We start from the raw sequence: 25,666 nt of genomic DNA on the forward strand, positions 1-25,666 counted from the left end.
GCATCACTTACCTTTCTGGTAAGAATGTGAGCTACTGGAAACCTACATTAAGAGAACATACTGTTTGAGAGTGTGATGGCCACAGAGAAAATACTGATTGGATTGTTTTCAGAGGCTTAAAAATACATCAATAATCTCTATTTTACACTGTAATTTGATCAGCAGTATGGCTCCTAGTAAAGTCAAAGAGTAATGTAGATTTTAAGTAAAGGTAACACCATATAGCATGTAGTATACCTCAAGCTACCAAACGAATCCCACTAATGTAAAACCAGCTGGAAGAGACCCAAGCATTTTCAGCATTCCCAAAAGGAAATAAGGGGTTAGTCTGAAAAGCATGAAATCAGATATGCAGGAGTGATCCAATATATACCAAATACAATCTTCAGCTGCAAAATCTTAAACCAGCTAGTCCTGGTTCACATTTGTAAGAATCTGATGGCTGACACGAAACCAATTACAATAAGAGACTGATGTTTTGAATTTCTGGCTTAACTGTGGCCTTAATTTTGACATCAGATATGACAGAAGGAAATTGGGAAAATTAAAATACAAGACACACTAAAGGGAATACAAGTCTGAGAGCAAGTAATAGCCTGAGACAGGTTTTAGAAGGTAATGGGTAGATATGGTTTCTACAAAAAATGTGCACCACAGAATGTTTGAGACAAATTAGACCCAGTATTTTAACAGATATCACCTTTGCTTCAAAACATTTCGTTTTGACCCAAATTTCTGCAGTTGATAAAATATTACAGAATGGCACCTATTTAAATGACTCAATACTTTAGTAATCAAAAATGTCTCCCAAAGAAGCTGGAATTGTCAATGTGTGACAATACTTTTACATCCAGGTGCTTTATTTATTTCCCTCAAGATCATCATCTAAATTTATTGTGAGGCATAAACTCACATTTAGTTGGCATGAAATTAGAATCTAAAAAGATTTAAAAGTCTTGGGGAAAAGGATTTGATTAGCATTTGCATTTGGAAAATAAAATTAAAATGCCTGAAAGCAGAAAAGGTACTGCAATATTGTGAAAACAGAATGTTCAGAAACTCTAAAGGCTAATAATGTTTGTTGTGAGACCATATATATGGTTTGACAGAACAACGATTTTCATTTACAGGAACCATGTGAGAATTTAGGTTGCTAAAGCCATTTAACTAGTCCTTTCCCCCCCCCAAACTAACTGTGTGGTACAGTGGTTAGCATTACTCAGATGCTCAGAGGGAGGCCACAGTAAAGTTAGGTGTAGTTGCCTTGGACACTGTCAGACATAGTCCTCAGGCATTCAGCAGGTCAGATCCTAACTGGCCACACAGCACAGGAGTAGCACAAGACTGGAGAAGGCTACACAGGTGGAAAAGAATGAAGGAAAATAAACTCTTTGCTTCAAAATGTCTTAAACCATAAAATAACTATGATTATTGCATTTGTGAATGGAATAAATTGCATTCAAGTAGTCCATGGAAACACTTCATATAGCTAGAATGCCCTTCAGGGTCCTATTACCACTACAGACAATGTCCTCAGGCTGGGCAAGGAAAGCAGCTCCTCAGTCTTCAGCGAGGCAGATCTTCCATGCAGCATTCAGCTCCTCCAGGCCCTGCCCAGGCTGCTTTCTCTGCCTGTAAGAGACCTCATGAATACAACAAATTCTCAAGCCAAAGGCTAGAAATAGGCATATATAAGCATGTCAGGACTGTTTGCCTCTTTCAGAATGTCAAATGGAATATGAACTTTCCCCGGTAAAAGGCTCAAGAACTGTTGAAAAGAACTGGGAAGTGGTGCTACCAATAAGCTTTATAAAAGCAGATGCAAAGGATCATCTTAGCAATGCAGATATCAGAATTCCTCTGTAGTCTGCAATTATCAGATTTTTTTTTTTACTGTCAAAAACCAGATGTAGGTAAAGAATTACACAATGGAAAGCAGACATAGAATGTGTGGATATCAATCTAGCACAAAGATTAGCATGCATTAGTTTATAAACTCCTGACATTTAAGGAACTATTTGCACTTAATATTAGATGAAATTAACTAAAAATCTTTTCCAAAGAATGAAGCTTACAATTTCTTTTAATTTATTTTTCTTACATTAGTTATGGCATGGGAAAAGCCCAAGAGGTTTTCTTTGTAGTATTTCTAATTAAATTAAGAGCAAGAACCAATTAAAAGTCAAATGGTTTCCCATGAACTTTTAGACTGAAGTGTTGGATAAATTTAGATTTCCAATAAAAACTAATTTGATTTCAAAATGTTCTGGCCAAGTTTTTCAGAAATGTATGCTTATAGGTAGGATGCTGTGTCTATGTTTTTAGGTAATACAGAAGAAAGGTATAAATTTCAAAAGTTCTCTGCATCTAAGTACTCTCAATAAATCAACATGAACAAGTGACGTTTAGCTCCTCTTAGATCAGAAAATTCTTTTAAAGATAAATTGCAAACATGAACAACGTTTTTGTCTTTCTTATGACTCTAGGCATAGGCTATATATAGAATTCACATAAATGTATGCAGAATGGATTTAAGTCTCTGCAATTTGATCTGTAAAAATCTGGCTTCAAAATTTAACACAGTTCCAAAATAACCACCCAGTCTGTGTGTGTGCATACAGAAAAAGTGAAACAGAACACTTAATCAAGAAAGACCAGCCTGAGAAGTTTTTGTGAAAGGTTCAATAAACAGGAGTGTTTGGCCTGATATGAGAAGGGAGAGTGGGATTACGTGTTTACTTGTTGCTGAAGATCTGGAGATATTAGTCATGATGGAACTTTACACGTGCACATAACAGAAATATTTTTTGGTCTGGAATGGCTTGAAAGAAAAAAACCAAAATGAATGAAGGTGAAAAGTTTTCCAATTATACCTATTACTAAAGTAACTTTTAAAATCATGAGTTAAAGCTAAAATACTGCTAAAGGAACAGATTTTTTTTTTAATGTATCATAAAGAATAGAATCTGAACACTGTCTAATTATGGTTTTGGTCATGTATTTAAAGTATCATGCACAAAAACAAAGGGACAAAATTATGTAAGCTGCCAAAGATATGTTGGGAATCACAGAATCATAGACTGGGTCAGGTTGGAAGGAACTGCAGTGGGTCACCTGTTCAGCCTGGAAAACAGCAGACTGAGGGGAGACCTCACTGAAGTCTGTGACTTCCTCATGAGGGGAAGAGGAGGGGCAGACCCTGATCTCTTCTCTATGGTCACCAGTGACAGGACCCAAGGGAATGGCCTGAAGCTGTGTCGGGGAGGTTTAGGCTGGATATCAGGAAAAGTTTCTTAACTTAGAGGGTGGTTGGTTGGACATTGGAACAGGCTCCCCAGGAAAGTGGTCACAGCACCAAGCCTGACAGGGCTCAAGAAGCATTTGGGCATTCTCAGGGATGGTGCTGTGCAGGGACAGGAGTTGGACTCGATGATCTTTGTGGGTCCCTTACAACTAAGCTGATTCTGTGATTCTGTGATCTGGTCAAAGTTCCCACTCAAGCAGGGTCATCCTAGAGCATACTACACAGGATTCCACAGCTTCTCTGGGCACTCTGATCCAGTGCTCAGCCACCTGCACAGTAAAGAAGTTCTTCCTCATGTTCAGGAGGAGCTTCCTGTGCATCAGTTTCTGCCCATTGCCTCTTGTCCTATTTCTGGGCACCACCAAGAAGAGCCTGGTCCATCCTCTTGACACCCTCCCTTCAGGTACTGACAGACATTGGTCAGGTCTCCTCTCAGCCGTCTCTTCTGGAGGCTGAACAGGCCCAGCTCCCTCAGCCTTTCCTCATAAGAGAGATGTTCCAGTCCCTTAATCATCTCTGTAGCCCTCCATTGGACCTGCTCCAGGTGCTCCACGTCTCTCTTGTCCTGAGGAGCCCAGAACTGGACACAGCACTCCAGATGTGCCTCTCCAGGGCTGAGCAGAAGGACAGGATCACCTCCTGTGCCCTGCTGGCAGTGCTCTTCCCAATGCACCCCAGGCCACCTTTGGCCTTTTGGCCACAAGGACACACTGCTGGCTCATGAGCAGCTTGCTGTCCACCAGGACCCCCAGGTCCTTCTCCATGGAGCTGAGTCCCAGAAGATCAGCCCCCAGCTTGTAATGATTCATGGAATTGTTCCTACCCACGTGCAGGACCCTGCATTGGCCTTTGCTGAATTTCACAGTTCTTCTCTGCTCATCTCTCCAACCCACTGAGGTCCTTCTGAAGGGCTGCACAGCTCTCTGGGGTACCAGACACTCCTCACAGATTTGTGTTGCTGAGGAGGCATCTGCCCCTTCATCCAAGTCAGTGACAAATAAGTTTTGGTAAATTAAAAAATACTGAGCCCGGTATTGAACCCTGGGGGACACCACTAGGGACAGGCCTCCAACTATACCCCATGCCACTCATTATTACCCTTTGGGATCTGCTGTTTAGCCAGTACTCAATAAACTGAAAAAGATTTTCAAAACAAGTTTTTAAATCTCTGAAACCACAGATATTATTTTAAATTGTTAATTAAAAAAGAACACAGAGCACATAGTCTAGTCCTAATTATGACCCTTCAGGAACCACCTTGCTCAAAATAAAGCCCATGAGGACTGACAGGAAACTGAGCTGCCACATATTAATACAATAATAAAATAAAAATGGAAAGTCCCTGTACGTATGTATAGAAATTACTGTTGTCTGATTAACTGTGTTTCAACAATAAAAACAGTTATTTTATATGCTGAAGGTAACTACTTATAAAACTGCTTATTGAACCTGCTCAACACACAGCAGAAGTACTTCACTTGTAGTTGTTACCTTTTACTAAGTATCCCCTTGATGGAATTCCCATGGCTCTGTAACTCATTTTTTCTCTTCCAGTACAGATTCCCACTGATTTGGTGCTGCAGACATCTATCCTCCCAACTCCCACTAACAGCTGGACAGCAGGCACCTCATAACTCATTAAATACTTTGTGCCAGAGGCACCATCCTCTCCAATGTCTTTCTTCTGGATCTGGTAAGGCATCCTGTAGCAAAGGAACACATACATGGATTTTCACTGAAGGAAAACCTCTCTTACCAGAACATGTGTCTCATGGGTGACTCTGTGTATCTCTAGGGTTTTGTTCCTAGACCTACTGCAGGGAACCTGAGATTCAACTGCTGTTCCTTACAGAGCTCTTAGTTTACTGAAATGTGCAGATTGCCTTTTACTGTAAAGTGTTTTTACTGCCAAAGCACTTTTGGAATTAGCCTAAGCCCACTGATGTGAACTGATCCAGTCTGTGTCAACGACATTTGGAATCAGGCAGTAGAGTTCTGTAGTGCTTCACAGTTTGTTTTTGACAACCAATGACTTTTCTTGCATTAAGCTAATTTGCTGAATCTTCTCTTTCCTATATTACATTTAAATGAAGTAAGACACATTCCAGCTATAAGATATCCTTTCCATCTAATATTCCCACTTAAAATGCAGTTTGGATTTAGTAATTAATCAGTGATATCCTGCAGAGTCTACAGACTATCATGAACACTGAGATTAGACAATCCTCATTTTTCCCCAAAGTCAGCTATGACAATCCAAGAAACTGAATTTACATAAACAATAAAAAGATTTTACTGTGCAAGTTCATTAATCCTGACAGTTTCATGGAAGAAGACACTTGAGATGAGTTAAGAAGCTTTAACAACTCTACATAAAGGCAAGTACACTGGCTGAAAAAGCAGCCAGCATTCTGGAAATGACTAATGAAGTATTACAGCAGAATTCTGCTAGTGGATGCTTCAGCTTATACTGTATAACTAAAGTGCAGCAACAGGATATCATAGATGCAGGAGTTATTCTTTGTGAATATGTGACAATATCTAGCTTCTGGGACCATCACACTATTATAAATCCTGTTCACTGAGTCCTGATAGTAGTTTATTTGGTGTTTTCTGACTTAAGAAGCAATAGATGCAGTCTGTAAAAGATAGCTAAGTAGAAAACCTGTTTTCTCACCTCAAATTGGCAGATGCTACAACAATCCTTCTAAAGGCATATATTAGCATTTCCACTGCAGTTACATGAGGTTGTATAACTCTTCCCACTAGCTGAAAAATATTTACTTAAAAAACACGTGCAAACAGTGTGGATAAACAGATGGCGGTGGTATCTATTTGATGACAGATTTCTGTCTAAATTATGAGGCAAAGCATATGAAGGATTTTCACTGAAAGGTTTTAAATGCATTTGACTATGGTTTCAGTCTCTTCTGCCTCATTTTGAGTTTGTTTATCAAAATGTTATTTTGGCCAAGTTGGAAAGAAATACAAAAACGTTTGCCAATGAGTAGAACTGAATAACTTCCTAATGCTAAGTTTCCATCTACACTAGGCTTAGCCTTATCATTCTGATAGGATAACTTAAAGCTAAAGATTACCTGATAAGATTAATGGATCATAACAGATCAGCTATAACTTGGTTGCTGGAAAGATCACACATACTAAATTTCTGGTCCTCATAGAAGAAACAAGGACTTAATACATTTTTAAATGGGAAAAAGCTGAGACTGATGGAACACAATTATCATCTTGGCATTAACTCCATATAAGAGGCAAATTCATCATATTCAGCATTGAGAAGGGAACTAAGCTGGTTCTAAAAAACGGAAAGTCTCATTCTGACCTTAGCTCTGATTTGTCACAACAGCTTTAAAGGCAGCATCTGTATCTGTAAAATAAAGTTGATTTAAAAATATACTCAAAATGAAGTTGAAATCTAGGAATGATACTGCTATACATTGCTACCACATCTATCCTACAGAAACATCTTCCCTATTTTACTATTAGAATTATACTCTATTTACTCTACAGTTTACTTTATGTTGCTCTTTTCTTAAAGATTAAACATTCGAAAAGTTTTAAATAGGAAGAAGCAGGAAGAATTCAAGCTCATTTGTGAACCAGAAATTTCTCTGTCTTGTGGACAGAGATCTGTGGAACAAGTTCTTACAGGAATCAAGGATAAGCCTATATGTTTTCTGAGGGACTATTCATGCATTTTACTAAACAAACTTTCAGAAGTGCTTAAATTCTCCAAAGGTGAGGGCAGTATAAGACAAGCTATCAGAGAAGCTGAACTGTTTAACTGCCACAGTGTTGTTTTAAAAAAGGTCTTTGTACGCCTAACAATGAGAAACATTACAGACCAGACCTAAAGCAATTACTAAAAAACTGCAATATCTAGAGTGATTTTTTAAACCAAGTATGAAGGCGCTTTTATCTACCATACCTGTGAAAAAATATCTGTATTTACTAAGTAAAGAACTCTGACTCAGACATGGTTTGAAGCAAATTTAAGAGCATTTATTAAGGAGACCATAAATTACAGTTTAATAAAAATCAACATTTTTTCCAGCATATCTAATTCTAAACGGTTCCAAATTTTTCCCTCATGTGAAAAATTAATACATATAGCAAGACAGAATTGAAACTATACACAAATTGGATTACTTTTTATGGGCAACTTGCTCAAAAATAAAACACTCATAAATTGACTATGACCTACTGTTTACTTAAGAAATAAATTTAGGGGAAAGTTATGGTCATACAAAGCATTTAATATTTTTTTTTTGTTAGAATAGTATTGATCAAAAATCTCATTTTAATAAAATCTGAAAAGTTAAAATCTATTTTTCAGTGTAAATATATTACTACCTCAAGATTTTATTCTGTACAAATTCAGTTGTTACTTATGGCAACATAATTGGCTGGAAAGATGCCAGTTTTTCCTCCTATGCTTCCTTCCCACCAATCAAACTGGGAATTTGTTTTAGTTGTCACTGTGATTCTGTCTCCAGCTTTGAAAGTCAAGTCACCTGGCTGTTGTCCTTCAAATGAATAAAGTGCTGTCACTTCTACTGGATCACTCCGAGAGTTATCTGAAATTAAAGAAATTAAACAAAAAGGAAATTACTAATGTCAGCACACACACTAAGTTCTTAAATTCTTAAATGACAGTAGAAAAGGGTGAAAAAACTACTAAAATAAACTATATAAGCATATAAACCACTGATGAAAAATCCCCTCCATTTCCACTAGAAACCTGGGTGAGTGAAATTTGAATTCCAGCCTATCAGCACAGTCTATTTAACAAAAAAATACTCTATGCAAAGTATAGATCAGGCATTTTTCTGTATGCCTCATATGGTCAGAGACAATGGGAACAAAAGTGGTATGTTGAAGAAAGTATGAATATTTCCTGAATGATTGCTATCAGAGCCATTGCTCAGGTTTGAGTTTTGGTTTGTGTTCTCTGTGAAAGCTTCTCCATGGAAACTGCAAAACTCAAAGGAGAAAATTTGATTTTTTAATCAAAAATTAGGATATAGGATGGCAAAAGTCAAAATATCCACAGCACTTCCCTTCTTGTTCCATAGGTTTTGCAGTGCCTGGGATTTTGGTGTATCTCAGATGTTAAACAGAACACACAAAATGTGCCAGTGAAAAGAACCGGTTATAGTTTGATGCACTGGAAGTAACTTGGTTTGTATAGTGGAATTTTTGACCACATATACAAATGGCTTTTATTCTCTTTACACTAGTCTCTTACATAACTTTTTCAGTCCTTGGCTGGGGTTGGAATCATGCCATTAGGCTTCTAAACTAGTTTTAAACCTATCAAAATCTTGGATACTATTATCCACTCTCCATTCCTGTAGAAAAATTTTAGCCAATATTTATTATTTAGCCAATGTTTATTACCACTGAACTTTTAATCTGAGTATCTTCAATTTTACAATAATTATATTTTCTCTCAACTCCTGTAACTGTCTGAGCTATAGGAGGTAGTTGCTCTAGATTAATGTCGATTTAGAAAACAGTTAAATCTCTCACATGAGTGAATCTAAAAGTGAAAAACTGAAGGTGCAATGGAAGATTAGTTAAGAGGAAATAATGTTTACACAAGTAGAGAGATTTCAGGATGTATTGCTCATATGGACAAGATGGCTGCATAAATGCTCAAGCATGCTAGATTAAAGGCTTTTAGAATTTGCTGCACCTTCTTGGTGTCAAAACTGTTGCGAAAGGGGAAACCCAACCTCTCACTAGTCTACACGTTGCAAGCAGAGAGATAGAAAGTGTGGTGAGAGAAACATTGATTCAACTTTTTAATGTTGTTTTTTGCAGTCTATCTTCAGCAATTGGTACCCACAGATTTTTTCTTCTGGTTGCTTTTATCATTTAAAAAGAAAGAGGAAAAATGTCTTTCCCTAAGGCTCACAAAGTATAGCCAAAGAAGAACAGTGGACCACAAATGTATGCATAAAGAGCACAGGGTTTTTTTCCCCAGCATCTGTCAATATATATGTTCATTCTACATGTTAATGCTTTCTCTTCATTGTCTGCATTTTTAGCAATCACCAAAGACTAATAGAAAAGTATTTGGCCAAGAGCTGGGCGAGATTTCATTGCAGAGAAGTCAAACGCCATCTTTCTTGATCGCACAATATCTCTCTCCTGATATCTATAGTCATGATCTAAAGTCATATACAACACATTTCTTTACTGTGAAAATAAAACCAAATTTATCAGGTCCATATCTCCATCAGTAATTCCTACAAAAAACACAGCATTACAGCTTCTCTAAATAGCTCTTTTACTGTCACATCCGAAACCCTGACAGACTGAATATTCAGCAATTACATTATTTTCCTCCAAGAATTCAAGCATTTGATGCAGTTGAGATAGTATGCATGCACAGTGTGGTTTGAAGCTAGATATTTTGATTGAGGAAATCATAGAAAAATCCACAGAAGTAAAACATCAACTTTTTACTCCTAGCACTAACTGAGGAATAGTCAGAAAATACTGTGGCCCAGAACTCTTTAGGTGCTATGGCATGAAAATGGTTATGACTCAGTTCCATACAAAAAGGAAGAAGGGGTGTGTTTTACCCTGTGCCATATTTAGGCAGCACACATGGGTAAAGTGCATTTATATGCTACAGTGAAGCCACAAAATTCCTATGCTTTGAGTTCTTAAACCTAGGTGTTTCCATTATGTAAATGAATAATCACTCAAAGAGAATTGGAGTTATGGTATATTTAAAACTTCCCCAAAAATACATGGAAAAAGTAGATATTTTACAGAGCAAAAAAAAGACTGAAAGTACTAAAAGTGAGGTGAGAGCTTCTTTTAATTATATTCAAAAAAGAGCTGTCAAGACTACTATAATATGCTGCATTCATAGCAATAGTAAGTAACTAACAGTTACCACCTCCATGGCTGAACCTGCATAAAGACTATAATTCCTCTTACACAAACTGCTGAGTATTCTGAAATTGGCTCTGTAAAAGTAGGAAAAAAAAATGAAAGGAAACATGACACAAATTAAAGCATGAAAGGGTGGAAAAAGGGATCCACATGAGATATCAAAGCGTAGGAGTGTATTCAATGCACCACTCCCATGCCTCCAAATATTGTTTGTTCTGTCATATGAAAAATATTGTTTTATGTGTTTCTCTTCCAATTTTTTGTCTCTATACATGTGCATCTTTCCAAACATAGAGAAAACTCAAAGCACTACAGCTGAATATGAACACTGAGTTCTGTGTCCTTGCCCATTTTCTACCTGCAACCATTTAAAAGCATTTTTCATCTTCATTTCTTCATCTTTCATTTTTTCATCTTCAGTTCTTTCGAAGCCATTTCTACTTAATTTTCCCTAGCAGCCTTTTCCCATGCTAAAAATGTTTCATTTTATTTCTCATAAAGATTCTAATTTCTCTGCTTTAATTCTGTAGTTTTGTACCACAGTGCAGATAAAATGCATATTTTTTGCCTCCAGAGTTCAGCATCCCATGCTTCATATTTACATGGGTCATCCTAACAAACAGATATGTTAAATGAGTGCACCATTACAAAATCTACCACATAGATTATAAGGAGGATCTATTTTGTGTTCTCATTTCCCAATTTCAGTTTTACATAGAAGGGTATTAAATACAGTTGTTATATTCCACATGAAGATTGCTGAATGCATATACAGAAACGACAGTTGCAGCTCACACAAGATGGTGCTACAGTGCTACATACAGCATATGATATTAAAATCATTGAGATTCATGAGTATGCACACTGCAAGAAAAACAAACTACATTGTGGAAAATCCTTATTTGTTATTGCTATCTGAATACACACTTCCACAGTGGTCAAAACAGAAACATGGACATTTTGGTTGAAGACAAATTAGTACAGTAGCCAGCATATATTCAATGCTCCAGCATACACAGGTATGGCATGTGCTTGATGACAAACTTCCCTGACCACAATATCCTTCCATTTTATTTATCTTTACATACCACAATGATTTGAAGGTTTTGTGAAGGACCACTGCTACAGATAAGACTTGGTGGGGTATAAACTAGAGTGAATTTATGACCTCTTGGGTGTGCTACAATACAGCTCCAGAGTGAATGAAAGAGCAATAAAACTATTTTTAATTATAGCACATTTATCGGATAATAAAAGCATTTTCTATAAAGTTGCTGTAGAACATATACACTGTCTACACTTCTGTGACTCAGTTAAGAGTGCCAGTCTTTGACTACAGGTCCAGCTGGCACAAACTGGCCACATGCATACCAGTAAACACTGACCAGAGAGATGAGCCACATGCAAACTGCCTGGTTCCTATACTGGAGTAACAACTAAACCACATCTTGGAATTATATGGGAAAGTGCAAGGTGAGAATAATGCCATTATAAGAATAAGGCATTTTCTAACAATACAACCACATAAGTAAATGACTTACAATGCTTGGGCCCATGCCTTTGCACTGTTTAATTTACTAGTAGATACAGTAGCCACTAGTTTCACATTCTAATGAGAGCTTATAAAAGATTAGTAAAGCCATAGACTGTTTCTAAGACTGGTTTTTAGGGAAGAATAGGCATTTGTAATAATTTTGGCTTGAGCTTATGATACTTTCAAAACCCATGTCTAAGTTGGAACACAGAATAGTTGGAACACAGTTCAGCTGTGGGCCTCAAATTTAATTTTACCCGCATAGATGCATATATCCCCAGCCATCTAATTCCTGATGCTGAATATCTTGCAGAAGACATGCTGCTTTTTGCCATAGACACAGCAATAAAACCAAAGTAAGTTTCATGTACTTGAGGTTAGTGGTGAGATTGCTAAACATCCACTTTGGAAATTTTGCTAACTGTCAGTAATTTGAGAGCTAGCATGACTTTATGAGTTGTCTGTGCACTGATCTAATAGTTTGATACCAAACGGCAACTAAGTGCCACACACACCTCACTCTCTGCCCCCTCAGTGAGATGTGAAAGAGAACTGGAGAGCTAAAAGTAAAAAAACTCGTGGACTCATGGGTTGAGATAAGAACACTAAAATAATTTAAATAATTTTTTTAAAAAATTAAAATGTAATGAAAATAACAAGAAGAGAGAAAAATAAAACCCAAGAAAAGCACGTGATGCAAATAAACAGCAATTGCTCACCACCAATCAGATGATGCTCAGCCTGTCCCAAGCAGTGGCCCCCCCAGGCAGCTTTCCCCCAGGTTTATATACTGAGCATGACTCTGTGGGATATCCCTTTACCCAGCTGGGGTCAGCTGTCCAAGCTGTAATAGAATTCTCATTGCTTAAATGGAAACTTAGCAAACTAAGCAACCACATGGACCCTGTTTGTGCAGAAGTAAGATAAAACCAACAAACAGACCAAATGATGGAAAACAACAAACAGATTAGGCAGATGCAAAAATCTGTGCTTTTGAAAACAAACATATCAAGTATCAAAAGGTTTAGTATACTGTTCAGAGGCATTGAAAGGATGAGGTATTGCTCATAGGTTTAGTATGAGAGATATAACTAACAGTGAACAGACAAATACTGGTTCTTTACCCATGATGGGCTTTTGCTTGGAAAGGGTTAGTATAGAGTTTATAATCAGAATTCAGGAAAAAATCCAAAGTAGGTTAAAGAACTATTACTGGTCAATTACTGGGCCCATTGCAAATTGGAGTAAAAATGATAGTTGGTGCCATTAACAATGAAGATTTGACAGGAAATTTTAATGCCAACCTTAGAAAATAGTCTGGATAACACCACCTGCTAAGATGTGTGCTAAGATTTACCACTGTGAGTGTAAATACTGCGTGTATATCTTTATTGGTTACACTAAAATGCCTGAAGGATGTATGCCCAAAATGATCATATTAAAAAGGAAGACTAGGGCTCGTGATAGGAGGAACTGAAGAACTAAATTTCTGACTTGAGAAATGCAGCAGCATTGGGCCACGATGATGCCTAAAGGCAGGCAGAGAAATGGTTTAAGTTCAACTTTGAAGTAGGCAGGTGAACCACTAAGTTAAACCTGTGATGCTAACAAGATTGAGATGAAAGCTAGATCTGTCAGGGGGTGCTTTAGGTTCTGCCCGAGCTTAAAGACATACTAAACATGAAAGCCAGTGGGGGAATGTAAAAGATGGACAAAATGATAGGGCAGGAAATTAACTTTGAAGCAAGAACTGAATCTAGATGACAGTAAAGAAATATTGAATTTGCAAAGGTCAGGGAGAAGGATGTTGCAACAACTGATTCATAACAGGAAAAAAGCGTGGACAAAAGTGGAGACAGAAAGAAAAGGTTGCATCTTTAAAATGGTACTCAACATCTATAGGTCTCATTGCTCCTATAGTGAAAGTGAAAACTTCTAAAGAAATTCAAGTTGAAGAACACATGAGCGGTGCAGTGATCAGCAAGAAGTTTTTTTTTTTTTTTTTTTTTTACTTCTTTTGTTTTGTTTTTTTTTTAATGAGGGGATAAACATGAAGGAAGAAATCAGCAAATGAAAAACGGAAGGGAGAGGAAAGCAGAGAACTCTGGAGCAACTGGAAGCCTCAGAAAGGTGAAGTACAAGAACAGGAGAAGTATTAGTAATGTAGCAGAGCCACTCTTGTAGCCGAAGGCTGAGATTAATGTAAAATGTGTGATAAACCTAGACAACACAGAGCTAAGGGGTCAAATCCATTTAGAAGAATCTTAACAAAGTTACAGGAACTAATAAAAAGGAAATTAAGGGAATGTGTATATAATTTAAAGAAACGTAAATATAAGACAGAGATTTTGAAAATGAATGAATGTATTCCATGTCACAGAACTCTAAACGGAGTCAAATTAGAATTCAACATGATACAGTACTGAATAGGGATATTACTCATTAGTTAGACAATCATTAACTGAACAAAAAGTCATTAGTTCCATAAACTGCTTAAATACTAGTGGATTTTCAAAGGAGAGAAGCTTATGCATACAATAAGGGAACCTATTTTAAGGTTACAAAAAGGAAAAACAAAACAAAACAAAATAAAAAAACACCCACAAAAAACCCCCAAAAGCCCCCAAACCTCCAAATAACCCATAGCAAACAGAAGACCAGAGGGATGCAAAGTTAAGAGGAAGATAAAGATGTCTTTGTGATTAGTGCTTTGATCTGTTCCCTGACCATAAAAAATACTAGTACATGAAGTAAATGGTGAAGCTGTTTCAAAGAGGCTAAGAAAACAAGCCTAAAACTGACCTGTCTATATTAATTTAGAAAATATTCAAGAAAGGCATAAATCAGGTTGAAGTCAAAGCATTAATTATGTACCAGACTACTGATAAAGAGAGAGAAATTGGATGGTTCATTGTCTGATACAACGCTAATTTAATTCTGTGTTGCTCTTTTCTCCAAAGAATAATGAAACTTAAACTACCAAAGCCTCAGTGATACAGTACCTTTTTCAAGAATGAGACAAATCCAACATCTTGGTTATTTATGATCAGTCATACTGGGGAGTATCGACCTTTTACTATATCTAAACTTACCCTCTTGGTTTTCTTTATATTTGAAGTCTATTTCTGAACTATTATGTAGAAAAGCAGCTAAGAAAGAGATTTGATTTCTTAGGTGAATTGCATCAGGGACAGTCAAAGAAACATTCAAAGGGAACTGAGAAGAAAGTGTGGCAGAAAAATGTAAGGTTTAGTGCTGGGTTTTTGAGGAAACCACTAATTATTCCAACATACCAGTTTCCTGAAAGCTGTTCAGTCCCTTACTGCTAAGAATCTCACACCTTATCTCACTATTACATTCTTTTAATTGCTTTAAAAACTTTTAAAACAGGAAAGAATACTAGTTTTAAATTTAAAATATATGAATTATAGTAGTCTTGATCATAATAAGTCTGATAAGTTGCACTCTGAGTTATAAGAAAGCAAAAATTGAAGATACTTTGTTAATATTCTAAAACCAATCTACATCTTTGATAATCGAAAATGAAAGTTGTGTCAGTATCTGAAAGAATACATGTAGGCAATTAAACTCGTCTCCTTAGAAACAAAGCAATGGAAACAATTTCATTTATGTTATAAAAGTCAAATTTTCACTAAATAACTCTGAAAACACAAAAAAGATACTCTCATATGGAAAGAAACAAAGTTTAAAAAAGTACAGAATTCTACATTTATTACTACATGCACATATAAAAAAATCAATCTCTTTTTACAACTAATTTTTTCACTTTTCGACTTTAGAAAGCAATCAAAATTATGACAACTCTATCAGTTTTCTGTTATTTAAATAAGTATTCTGTTATTTAAATAGAAAATACATAGTTTGCAATGGGTGTGACTACCATTTTGATTATCTTCTTAAATTTAAAAACCTCTTGCATATATTATGTAATACTTTTATGAAAAAGGACTGGATCATTTACTTTCTGGAATGTAAACAAAAAAAGAAAAATTCCAAACTAATGAAATATTTAAACAACACTACCTCAAAATGTCCCTTTATGACTACATTCAATAATGAGAACATGGCAGAGGCAGTATCTCATACCATATGACTTTTCAAAAACTGGCACCTTGGAGATTAAGATGTCATTAAGTATAGTTCACTGAATATGTATACTTTTTAATATTTAATGGATGAAGAAGTTTAATGCAAATAATATTGCATGTTCAGATGATGTCTCAATTTCAAGGCTTTACATTTGTAAGTGATTTCTAACAAATTTAGGTAATGTCAGTTTTGGCTCAAAGTTGCAGCTCAGAGCCATAAAGGTGATGTTGAATGCATGTTCACAGCTAGGATGCACAAAAGTTAAGTCAAATTACTGAGTTATCTAAGTTACACCATCATGATAAGCAGAAATAAAACACAGTATAATGCTGAGATTCACTTATTGGGAAATATCCATTCTCAGATTTTACCATTCACTATGTCTAATATCCTGAATAGGCCTAAAACAGCAGCATCTTGGGGAAGTGGCAAATGATCTGTTTATGAAGGAAATGAAGTAAGGAAAGTCAGAGAAAGGATGAAAGAAGTGCCTTGTGAATTACTACACAGAGAATAAGAGGTCAGTAAATTAAAAGATTTCATGGCTTTCTTCTCTCATGACAAGACAAAACATCAGCCAGTGAGGACCAGGGAAAATGGAGTAAAGAACCATATTGTAGTGTATTATACACTGTGACTCTGCAGAAATTAACTTTTCAACTCCTATATAGCAACACTCTAATGGTTACTTAGAAAAAGTCTTCAAGCAACTCCCATTTAGAAAGAAAAATAGTAGCCTGCTTCCTAAATAATGAAAAAAAATTCAGTTCTTGAATCACACCAGTATACAGATGAGCTCTTTTCTCTACTCAATGTGCTCATTTTCCATATTCTAAGCTCTCACCTCTCAGCTTTTAGCTTAAGAAAAAAGGGGTTTATCTCAACTTCTAGAGCAGAAGAGATGTATACTTACAAATTTAATTTTAGTTGTTTCTGGACAAATAACGAACCAAGTGCTTGTTCAACCAAGCCTTACAAGTGAAATCTCAAATGTCCTATTCACATTAAACTACTAATTTCCTTAATGGCCTTTTTAATTTTGTTTTTTTAAATGTAGACTGATCTCAAAAAACCCTCTGCATACACAAAATAACAACCTCATATCTCACTGAACAGATGTTTAGGAAGGCCTAAATATGCACAGTAGATTTGATATTTTACATCTACAGGTACTAATCTGCTATAATCAGATATATTCTGTACAGATACTTGAAGTATGTCATATACCACCATTGATCCAAATAATCCCCAATAATGCTCATCTGATCAAAGGTCAGGAGACACGATATTCAGCAAACCACATCAGAACAAATAATCTCTTGCTTAGCTGTTTCTTTGCCAATAATTACAGCTTGTTTTGAGCAAGTAAACAAAACCACCTGTATTTCTCCATCTCCTAAATAAAATCTTCTTATGACACTCAAATATTTAAATTCAATATCGAAGTCTGCAAATCAGTTCTTCATGACTAAGAAAATGAGGGTGGACTTTTTGCATTAAGCGAACTTCATTGTCACTGGGATAAAACAGTACTCTTCAAATGCCCCACAAATGCCTATTTGTGCTCAGTTAAACAAACCTGCTCTGAGAAGGGAGAGAAGGCAAAAGTTGCATTACTCTAGTCTACATTCACTCATGGGCACAGAATTGTTCTATACCTAGAACACCTGAAGGTTGTTTTGGTACAGCATCTGTAGATTTAGGGCAATTTCAAAATCAAAGAATGGCTTGGCTTGGAAGGGACCTGAAATACAGACAAATGGCATCTGTAGCCCTTCCCTGGTGCACTCCATCACAGTTACTTCATCATAGAAGTTGATTGGGGTGGTCAGACAGCATTTGTCCCTGGTGAAGCCATGCTGGCTGTCTCAAATCACCTCCCTGACTCCCTGTACTTTAGTATAGCTTGTAGGAGGATCTGTTCCATGACTTTCCCAGGCACTGAGGTAAAGCTGACAGGTGTGTAATTCCTGGGGCCCTCCTTTCCACCCTTTTTAAACAGGTGTACAATGTTTTCCCTTTATCAGTCACCTGGAAAATGCATTCAAGGTATATTGATAATATCAAGGAACAAGATCAAGATCAAGATCATTTCAGGAACTACCCTCTTTAATATATTTCAGTACTAAATGTACACCCAAGTTCCTGAAAGGAAAGTAAACCCCCCCCCCCCCCAAAAGAAAAATGTTAAGCCCTCTTCCACTTCCATGAGGACTGCCTCAGCAAACCCTATCTTTTGATTTAGTTGCAGTGCGAGATGTTACATATTATTTTAACTGAGTACTTTGTACAGGTTTCCAGTGTTACAAAGCCCTCCAATAAATTTTCAAAATAACTTAAAAACTACATTCTCCATTAACAAAGAAATGGTGGCTGAAAAAAACTATTCATGACAAAGTTAGCTACAGATGTTCCATATAAGGTACAAGACCCTCAATTTTGCAGCAAAGCCTCAACAGATAAAAAGTTCATCATCAGCTGCAAATCTGCATGCATGGAATGAGATATTATACACACTTTTGTAAGAGACTCACAAAACCCAGGAAAAGGCTTATGTATTTTTGACCTCTTCTATATAAGCTAGAAATGGATCATTTCAAAGCAGATTCCGTATCACCAGCTCATGTTGTTACTGAACAGTGTCATGTCTAGCAAGCAAAACTGGTGATTGAAACAGACCTGACTATATTTAAAGTTTAAGTCACTGTGCAAATTTAGCTCATTCAGTATGAAACGTATTTCGCTGGTTTTGAGTTTCTGGCCTACTAGGGAACATGCTGGCTCATCATCTTCAGCTGCTGATGGAATGCTTTCTATCTTTGTTTCAGCACACTCAGCTTTTGCATTAAAGAAGTGCCTTTTTTGTTAAGCATCTGTGGATGTATTTGATATTTAGGATATAAAAAAACCCTACCTCCTGCTTGGAAGTGTCAATTCCATAACAGTACTTTTGCTGATTACTTTTTGTTTTTCTCTATCTTTTCCAAAAACAATTAGATTTTCAGTCAAAGTGAAAAAGTCAAATAAACCATATCAATGTCTAGAGCTTTATCGTGCTCAAGACTATATTAATGCAAACAATGCCTGTGCTGAAATCATACTGCAAAAGCTGAGATGCAATGCTAAGCATAGCCTTCATATTCTGAAAAGCAAAGTACAGTGACAAGAACTGAGCTCAGTTTTATTCAGGTCAAACTGATGATTTAGGAATGATCTGGGGCTCTTTTATGTTGACAAGTTTCTCCATGTTTCCTCTACACATACCAAGTTAGCATCTCAATCTCAATATGCTGTCTCTGCATTTTGATTCTCAAATCTCTGTACAGTCAGCTTCAAAATTTCTGTTAAGGGTATTATTGGCACATAAGCTGGTTCACTTGATAGAAGTCTTAGCTTTTAGAACAGTCTGGGAAACAATCTACAGCCTCAAGAAGAAACCAACGAGTAGTAAATGCCACAATTCTATACCGTTTCTGCCAGTTTCTTAGGGTAAAGCTTTGTGAAATACAGATTGAATTTTTTTTTTTTTTGCCTTGCATGGAGAAATACTTCTCTGCACTAGCTAGAAAAATGGTTAAAATAACAAAATTATATGAGACAAAGAGTATCTCATATGGAAACATACTAAATAATAGTACTGTACAAGGCCTCATTTGAAGGTCTGTTCACAATCCTTATCATCAATGTTTAAAACTGGTTGAGAAAATAGTGGAGCAAGAACAGAAAGCCTGTTTTCAAGGCAAAATTAGAATGAGCTTCACAGAATAAAACTAAAGATGTTACTATTACCATGCAAAGGAATCAGACAGAAAAGTACTTTTGCTGGAGAACTAGAAAGCATGAGAAAAGAAGAATTAATCTTGATAAGAAAAAAATATAGATGAAAAGGAGAAAGAGTTTCAAGTAATTGTGAAAGATTCAGAAACTGCTTTCTGTAAAAAGAACAAGTGAGTATCTCCTGTTTTAATACAAAGTCTAGCACTTTCATGATAGCATTCATATTCTATGAACACCTGTGATCTATATAGAAAACTCTTGTTAACTTTAGCTGCACTAAGGGGCATAGGGGCTTCTGAAATCCATGCTAGGATTTATTCTTGCCACAATTACTAATTCTCATTGCTTTTATGTTCCTTCAGCAGCAGTACAGCCATTATTAATTCTACTTACACCAGAGGCTCCATCAACTTATAATTTCAAAAGGTATTGCATCAATGCTCCCCTTCTGTGTTAAATGGTGACTCAGGCAATTGTACTTCCACTTACAGTATCCCACGGCACAATCCTGTAATCTTTTGACCACAGTTTAAACTGGTAGGAGAAAGTATTCATTACAGAACAGCTTCAGCAAGAGCTAAAAATGGCACACAACCATAAACTAGAGCCTATTCTGATCAGTGCAAACTCTGCAACCTGCAACATCCACCATCACATGGACGATGCATCTTGGACATCCATTATCACCCACACAACCAAACTTTGCAGAATACTCATTACATCAGCCTAGTCAGTTATGATAAAGCTCTTGAAAAAACAAATAGTACCACAACTTTCAATTGAAAATTAAGAATGGTATTAACAGTATTCTTCATACATATGCTTTTAAGTAAAGTGAAATATTAGCTGTATAGATGCTCCTTAAAAAGAAAAAACTAACAGTAATCACATCCCTTGGTTCAAGCATGAGGAAATTTAGGCTTGCAGATGGGATTCAACCACTACCTCATATATGTCCAATGTGCAACAAATGTGAACGCAGATTTTTCCCTCAACAGTATATCCAAACTTACTCTGCTGTCTCAGTCTCAAATTCTGTCTCATCATTCTGTAGTTGCTGACAAAAATCAGAAATGTTAGGACAAGAGAAGACACAGTCCAAACATTATGTCAGAGAGACCAATATTTGAAATTGTGGACCAGAATAAGTTTTTCTCATTATATTTTTCCTTACAGAGAAGTTTTCTATTTTCCTATTTTTAGTCTTCTTTTGATACCTTCCTTGCTACATAGCAAAGGAGCTGCTAAAAACACAAACATACACCACTGAGAGAAAAAGGGGAAGAGGGGTGAAAGTCTCAATGTGTATGAAAAAAATAACACTTCCTTTCCACAAGAGTAGAGCTCACTTCTAGCTGAGCTTCTTAAAAAGAAAACAGCTGGAAAAAGAATATTTGAAGGTAACCTAATATGGCAAAAAAAAGGTTAATGAGAAAGACAAACCAAATTAAATATAACCAGAGAAGTCTCAATGCAAACCTTGCCAGACCTCTCCATGAAAAGGTAAGAAGTTTCTTGAAACCTTGTCTTTTTGTAGAAGTGAAAAGCATCATTACACCATTTCTACAACAGTTATTTGCTGTACTAGTTTAGCGTACGTTACTATCTGGTTTAATTTTTTTTCCATGGCCTCCTATTTCTTATTCAGTGACCAATAGCGTTTCCACAAAAGGTGAAGGACCTTAGTTCAATCAGCAATATCCAACTGGCTGACCTGCATGATGTAACACTGAAACAGCACAGCCAAGGTAGATGCAGGGCTCCAGGTCCCTCCATGGCAGAGAATATATCACTTTTTTGCAACTAATTTTATTGCTCATGGGAAAATATATTTAAAGCAGGTGTTCCACCAGGGTGAAAAATAATAGGTTCCCAGAGAAAAGAAAGTCTTCCCTTAGCATTTAGCATGAAGTAGATGATCTCGTCCCTGCCATAAGGATGGATCTGTAAAGTGCCAGCCCACCATTACTGCAAAAAGATCTGCATTTCTTACAATAGTGTTAGCTTTTAGCAAGTCAGTCAAGCACAGGGCATTTCACCACACTCTGTATGCCTATCACTTCCTTGAGGGAGTTAAAATTTTTGTTTGGCTTCAAGTACTATAAATGAAGCAGAAGCTCCCATACTCCCAAAGGCTTTTCTGGATAATAGACAGGAAAGCAATTTAAGCTTGCTTTGGTCCTACTATTTGAACAACGCAGAAGCAAATACTATCTACAGCAGTACCCAGCTTTGAAACAACATTTAAAGCATGTATTCCAGATGCTAAAACATTAATCTGTATGAGTTACAATGGCTTCAGACAAGACTTCAATCTATACTATTTAACATTTATATGCTCCTGTGAACAATTTCATGTTCTAATTCTGTGAATCAGAATTATCACCTTAGTGGTGCTTTACACTTAAAAAATACGCATTGATTGCACTGAAATTTTTCTGTGCTTTAGCTCAACTTTCGTAATTTTTATTTCAAACCACCAAAAAATGCCAAGAAAAAAATACTGTTACTCATTCCAGAGTAGCTAGTTCATAGCTAGCACAACAGCTCTCTGCCCACGCATGCATACATATCAGAAAGACCCCAATTTCATTCTAGCATGTCTGACCTCAATCTCTCTGTGCCTTGTTGTATTTTGAGTTAGCTGATTATATGCATCAAGTTATTTGTTTCAGTATGACCAGTGAAGGCCTGCATGCTGCCTATTTTCCTCTCAGCTTGCCACAACATAAGCCATAAGCAGCTTGATTATCTGACTTATCACATTCACGATAGTAATAGTACGATCCTAGTAAAAGTGAATCAGGGATAAAAATAGTCTCAAAAATAATTTCCTGGGATTTCCTGGGTTTGGTTAGTATTAAGAAAGAGCTCATAAAAGCAAGAAAATTAATACTGTGGGGGACCACCAGATGGATGTTTTATTTTTCTAGTAACTAAATATAAACATGTCACAAGTCTTGCCACGAAAAACACAAAAATAGACCAAGCTCAGCTAAAACTCTTAAAACAAAAACTCCCATACTTTAGTTTACCAAATTAGTAGACAATGTCATGAAGGATTATGGCAGAAACATTATATGTCTTACTTTGTAAAATTTTTCCAAAACAAATACCTGTTTGTCACAGTGAGCTGTCTTATTGATTTTATAGTTTATAATCTGCTAAGAGTTTCTCATCAAATTATAGAATTGAAGGAACAGATTACTGCACAGCTTGATGAGGGTTCTTCCTTACTATAGTTCTACTTGATCCTATAGCAAATCTCTTTCTTCTTGGAAAAGGAGTAAATCATAAACTGAAAAATAAAAAGCGTCTTTTTTTCCAATTTCAGATACAAAACACATATCCACAACACCTAAAGGAGTACACATCTGATTTTGTCATGTTTTCATGGATGATTTTATTTCCAGTTCAAAAGCAAAATACATTTTTCCCCTCACTGAGGGGACACAGAGTCTTCCTCTGTCCTTAAAAAAACAGAGGTTGTGGACTCCTCCATTCCAGGTCTAAGTCTTACTTAACTAAAAGTTAGCAGCTTTTGATTCAATTTTACTACAATTAAAGTTGGCAAAGGAAACTTCAGAATGATGAAACCATTTTAAATCATCTTGATCCAGAATGACAGAAAGAAGCAAATAATGAAACTATTGACAATATCCTAGAAAGGCAGACTCAATGTATATGCTTTCTAACAACAAAGGATAAGCAAAAATTCAGGCATTACACTGGGAAAAAGTTAGTCTGAGACCACAGAGATAGCTGATTTTGTTTGTTTCAAAACTCACAAAATATTTTTACTTTCCTGCTGTGGTGCTTAGTCTTATTTAAAATAAAAATGCCCAAGTCAAAAGACACTCATCAAAAGGAGATCAGGGCACACTTACAGTTTTCTTGTAGCACAGTTGTCTGATTTTTTTTGTCAGTGGGCATTTCTAAACATGGAACTAAACAGTGAATATAAATAGCTGCATGTTAGATTTCCAGTTAAATCTGAGTTACTAAAATAGTATTGGTTTTGTTAAATCTGAGTTGAGAAATACATATATAAGAAAAAATGTGATTGCTTCAATACATACTTACCAAAACAAGCCTATTTTAAAGTTGCAAGCACATAGTGATGCTCTCTTTAAGCAGTCTTAACTAAAAATTCAATTTTTTTCATTATACTGTGTTAAAAAAGCTCAGCACCACATATAAGTAGAGGTACTAATTAATGCAGAGACTGCTAGAATGGTGTCCGTATTCCAGCCTGTATTTTCTTTTCCAAGTTTGATCAATATTATCCTAGAGAGTAGTAGCTTTCAAAATAACAAGGTAATAAGTCAGATGTAAACTGAACCGCAGAAGCAAGTAAAATAAGTGAAACAGGAGGTGAAATCACAAGCAAAAAAAAAAAATTAAAGCTTTTTACCTCAGGTCTATGAATTCTTAGTCTATATGATTATGTTGGTTTAGCTAACACATTTGTAACTGGCCACACAAAAATCCATAATATAGTAACAAAGGCAAATTCATATACAGACCCTCAATTTTCCTTGACAAAACAGACTTCAGGAGCCCTGAAAATCTGTCTTGGAATTCTCTTGGGAAGCAGATTTTCACAGATCTACTGAACCATCTGGCATTCATAGATTACCGAAAGAAACACTGAGATCATCTCTGAAATTATAAAGAAGTGGGCCGGGCCTGATTCCTGGAGAACTGCAACCATGCAAAGCAGCACCTCTGATGCATTTAGTTAACACAAACTGAATTTACACCTCACGGTACCACCTAATCAAAAAGGGTTGGTATTGCCACAATTGCTTTAAACATAGATAAGGAACACTCAAGATGATTAAAATAAATAAATAAATAAATAAATAAATAAATAAATAAATAAATAAATAAATAAAAGAAAATATAAGGACTGGAATTTAGTGCAAATTCATTAGAGATTTTAGGAGCCCAAATCTTACTGATCTCAGTGATCTTACTGAGCTCAGAATTTGGTATTTGTATTATTATTTAAAATTTGAGAGGAAAGAGAAAATTACTTTTGACAAAGAGCTCATTAATCTGTTTGGACATCAAAAGAAAGATGAAGGAAGACCAAAATGTGATTTGATTACAGCACAAGTGTCTCAAAGAGAACAAGAGGGGAACAAAAAAAACTCCTCTGCATAGCAAAGGGCTCTTTAATATAGTGAAGAAAACCACAGCAAATATTGTCTAAAAGCTGCAGACAAATTCATGTAGGAAGGCATGAATTTTTAATAATGAGGTTGACGAATCATTCAAATCATCATTGAAGGAAGAAGGCGGTTTTTTTTAGCTTCTTAAAAACAGTGACAATTTTCTCATCTGCCTCCATGTCCTCATCAGCAGGCTTGATATAGCACTTATTTCAGTATGCAAGAATATAAATATATGCCTATTGGGAAAATAACAATCTGTTAATATTTTATTTCATTTTCAAAGCGAAAGGTTTCTGCTGAGAAAAAACTTAGTCAAAATTCATATTTTGGGGTTTTGTTTTTAGTTTTACTGTAGTCACGTTGGGGTGTGTTGATTTTGATGCACAATAGTTAAAAAGTTCAATGGCTGCAGGTCATTTATTGCATTCAAAAATCCAAAGAAGAGAGCAAATATTTTTCTCAAGATAAAATTTTAAAAATATTTAGTTTAATAATTATGGAAGGTAAGAAAGACATTGTTTCTGAGAGCAATATAAAAAGAACAAAAAAACTTAAATATTCAGGCTTTACAGCCACAAGTTCCTATGGGTTTCTTAAGAAAATCATACGATCCCTTAAAAATGCAGACAGCATCATTACTTTCTCCAAATGATCATAAAATACTTACATTGGTATCAAAAGAACTGCTTTTGTGTTTAATATGAGTGTTTTGTATTACAGTATTGTAAGAATTTAAGCCCATGGTGATATTTGATAATAGTGAATGAATAGTCAAAGAACACTGCTTGAAAGGAAGAAATTTCTTCCATTTTCATCCTCACTCCTGTA

The 25,666-nt window shown here is 36.0% G+C and overlaps 1 protein-coding gene across 1 annotated transcript in view; it reads right to left on the bottom strand.

The window, feature by feature from the left end:
* Positions 1-7,305: 7,305 nt before the first annotated feature.
* The window catches only part of SH3YL1 (SH3 and SYLF domain containing 1), a gene marked incomplete at its 5' end in the record, with an annotated part of 39,622 nt that continues 21,261 nt past the window's right edge, over positions 7,306-25,666 (bottom strand). Inside the window, one exon of the mRNA XM_088162354.1 lies at positions 7,306-7,902. Within this exon, the coding sequence (XP_088018480.1) occupies positions 7,703-7,902 (200 nt within the window). The remainder of the gene's footprint in view (positions 7,903-25,666) is intronic.

The sequence above is a fragment of the Sturnus vulgaris genome, chromosome 3 (genome assembly GCF_052056855.1).
Source record: "Sturnus vulgaris isolate bStuVul1 chromosome 3, bStuVul1.hap1, whole genome shotgun sequence".
NCBI classification, from domain to species: Eukaryota; Metazoa; Chordata; class Aves; order Passeriformes; family Sturnidae; genus Sturnus; species Sturnus vulgaris.